The sequence below is a fragment of the Berghia stephanieae genome, unplaced genomic scaffold (genome assembly GCF_034508935.2).
Source record: "Berghia stephanieae isolate SIO BIC M18660-M18661 unplaced genomic scaffold, UCSD_Bste_1.3 scaffold902, whole genome shotgun sequence".
Taxonomy (NCBI): Eukaryota; Metazoa; Mollusca; class Gastropoda; order Nudibranchia; family Aeolidiidae; genus Berghia; species Berghia stephanieae.
The window spans coordinates 12,501-15,835 of record NW_027629547.1 but is presented as its reverse complement, the minus strand read 5'-3'; the positions used below and the strand labels follow the sequence as shown (position 1 = coordinate 15,835).

The following is a 3,335-nucleotide window of genomic DNA, read 5'->3' as shown; positions in this document are numbered from 1 at the left end:
AGACAGTGAACAAGTACACGTCCGGGTAGTGTGGAGGTGGTGATAATTATTGACAAGATGGAGTGCTGTCTGGTTTGTTTTGTCTTTAACGAGATAAGTATAGACCTGTAAATGAGCTCTATAAAAATTGACTGAAACTCTTCGTATCGTTTCAGAAAAATCCAAAGAATCGAGATGAATAGTAAACAGCAAGCTCATTTGACCAAAACAATGGCAGAAAACTAATTTACGTGGGAATTAATTAGGCCACTTACAACTGTTTCTCATAATCAAGTACCCACATCAGTGAAGAAACGGTCAACCAGTTTGTTTACAACGTGAGGCAATCGAGATGAGCTTGTAGCAATAATAAAACTTTCGATTTGAAGGTGTCTTCATAACGCACTTCCGGCTTTTGCATTAAACTTTTAGGCTCTACCAAGTATATGTGGTCAATTTTGACTTAGATGAAACAGTGAAATTTAACTCGTCGTATCGTATCAGAAAAATCCAAAGAATCGAGATGAATAGTAAACAGCAAGCTCATTTGAGCAAAACAATGGCAGAAAACTAATTTACGTGGGAATTAATTAGGCCACTTACAATTGTTTCTCATAATTAAGTACCCAAATCAGTGAAGAAACTGTCAACCAGTTTGTTTACAACGTGAGGCAATCGAGATGAGCTTGTAGCAATAATAAAACTTTCGATTTGAAGGTGTCTTCATAACGCACTTCCGGCTTTCGCAATAAACTATCTCATACTTTTAGGCTCTACGAAGTAAATGTGGTCAACTTTGGCTTAGACGAAACGTGAAATTTATCGCTTGGCGGCTCAGTTAAAATTGGCTACCATCGGGAACATGACAGGGTTTTAAAGTGAAAAGATAATTTCACAAAGGCTGTGTGAAAATACACTGGGGTGTGTTCAGACACGGCAATTCTAAGAAGCCTTGGCAATATATCCATTGTAAATATAAACGCCATTGAGCAATGCGTAGCACTGTGGAACATTCCTAACTACCTCACGTCATTCTACTACGATTCATGAATTCCTTCTTTCTTTCCTTTTAAAAAATATATGAATTTGACGAATTGACTGATTTCAGTTAACTGACTGAGAATTTACAGATCTAAATGTTTTTAATACTCTCGTCGAGAGCTGGTTCTGTCTTTTGATGTTGCGAATATATATATATATTTTTTAAATGTCAGAATTTATAGAGCAAAATCGTACTGTCGGAATGCCGACATTTGTTGGAAGATTTACAGGCCTGCTTCCGGTCCGAGAAGCTCCGACACACTTCTGTGCGTGCATTATTTACTGACTAGGTCTGTGTTTGACGACTCGCGCGAACTTCGCAACCGTCTCTCGCTGGTTGTGGCACAGTAGCCAGGCAGTGAATACATCCACGTCTAGAGGAGCGTGTAGGTGACATGATAATATTATAGCTAACTGATAGACAGCCTAGTTTTGTTTTGTTTTTGATGCGACAAAGAACAATTTTTTTCTCCTAAAGTCAGCATTTGAAAGGGAATAAAATCAGATTTTTTCGAGGAACGAAATAAAAGTCATTTATTTTCTTTTTTTTATTGGTTCTGTTCTTTGACGTTACGAATTATATTTTTACAATTAATTGTATTTTAAAATATTAGCACTTATAGAGCAAAATCGTACTGTCGGAAACCCGACAAAAGTCGGAAGATTTACAGGTCTGACTTAAGTCCAAAAGAGAATAATACTTTTATCTCTCATAACTGCGGTAACATAAGAATCATTTCATTTACCAAATCTGTGGGATCTGAAAACTTCACTCAGGTTACAATAAAAATTGCTTCCAAATGCAGTCTGTCATCCATGTTGAATACACATCACCGGTTTACCAGGACTTTGTCGCAGTTGCGGACTGTGAGAATTAACAGACCATATATAGATTGACCACTGTGCCAATTGACGCCACCTTTAAGAAAAAATAAAAAAGCAGTAAATGTCATAACAATAGTAAATAATTCATTAAAAAAAAAATAAAAACTTAAACTCGCTGTGTGTAATTTAAAAAAAATCAAACAATAAGATTTAACCCATTAAAGGCGAGATTCATTCTTACTAACACCAGATCTTAGTCTTAACTCACTAAATCCTAGCCCTCTACTCTCCCAAGAGATTTTTCATACTTTTTAAAATCGCTGTGATTATCCCCAGACACCTGGGGATAATGCAAATTCGTTATCCCTCCCCTGACACCTGTCTGAGGATGACGAAAATTCATTATCCCCAGACACATATTTGAAACTCCGCTCTTTTAAACAATTATCCACATTCCAGAATATGGAATGATTCCAAATGCACATAGAAATAAGGAAAGTTAATAAAATATCTATAAAAACAAAATTAACCAACAATAAATCAGTTGTTACTACATATACACAATATGCGTCTACTTCGAATTGGGTGTCATGGCCGAATGGTTTAGTCGTCTGCCCTGGAAGTTTTACCAGAATCGGCGTTGTGGGTTCAAATCCTGGTTCCGCCACTTTTTAAAAAATTCCGTCTTCTTTTTACAGAACGTTGAAAGGGATAAATGTCCCATCCATCCTCACCCCACTTTTTTTTTAAAAAACTCTCTCTTGGTTCCTTTCTAGTTTCTAGCAAATTGTCATATTCGTCCCCACTCCGATCTGAAAAAGTGTCTAAAAAGAATAATTAATTAAAAAGCAAACAAACAGAAATATTCCGAGAGCGACCAAACAGAGGAGAAAACATTTTTTTTTAAAAATAAAAACAATATTAAGAAATTCATGCTCAGAAACGGAACAAAAGGCAAAACAAAAGGGAGAAAAGAATACTCACTCAAAAAAAAAAAAAAAAGGGGGTGGGGGACATTTATCCCTTGCAACGTCCGGTAAAAAGGTGTCTGGGGATAACGAATTTTCAATGGGAATAATGACAGCCTTTAATTCTTTAATGAATACTGGGGATGTAGGAGCTTTCCGAAAATAATTTTCCTATTGTCTTAAACGTCTGTTGTACATTAATATTTGTTTAAGATTTATCTAGGCATGAATAAAATTCTGGATGTGAATCGGTTTTCTTTTTTTACTTTTTATTTTTATGTCTATTGTAACCCTATTTTTGCGATGACAAAAAACAAACAAACCGAACTGATCAAAGCAGCTCTCACTGGCTGAAAATGTTATTGCGATACCAAGCATTGTGCCAAGAATGGTGCTATAAGTTTCTGTGGTAACCAGTCACTTCATAAAACTAAAACAAATTAGCACTGGCACCAGTGTCAGTGACCAGTACCTTATCACTATCACCATCCATCATAATTTGGAATCTGGAAAAGGAATGAA

The 3,335-nt window shown here is 36.0% G+C and overlaps 1 protein-coding gene across 6 annotated transcripts in view; it reads right to left on the bottom strand.

Annotated features, from left to right (window-relative positions):
- Positions 1 to 819: 819 nt before the first annotated feature.
- LOC144962346 (uncharacterized) overlaps positions 820 to 3,335 on the bottom strand; it is a 4,925-nt gene continuing 2,409 nt past the window's right edge. Inside the window, exons 2-4 of one of the 6 annotated variants that reach the window (XR_013643460.1) lie at positions 3,286 to 3,319; positions 2,830 to 2,893; positions 820 to 1,939 (exon numbers count right to left, since the gene is read on the bottom strand). Coding sequence is in view for 4 of the 6 variants with exons in the window: in XM_078895242.1 (XP_078751368.1) it covers positions 1,851 to 1,939; positions 2,580 to 2,669 (179 nt within the window). In the remaining 2 variants the exon portion in view is untranslated. Of the gene's footprint in view, positions 1,940 to 2,579; positions 2,670 to 2,829; positions 2,894 to 3,285; positions 3,320 to 3,335 lie in introns of all 6 variants that reach the window. The other 5 variants (XR_013643459.1, XM_078895242.1, XM_078895245.1 and 2 more) reach the window with 5 other exon arrangements.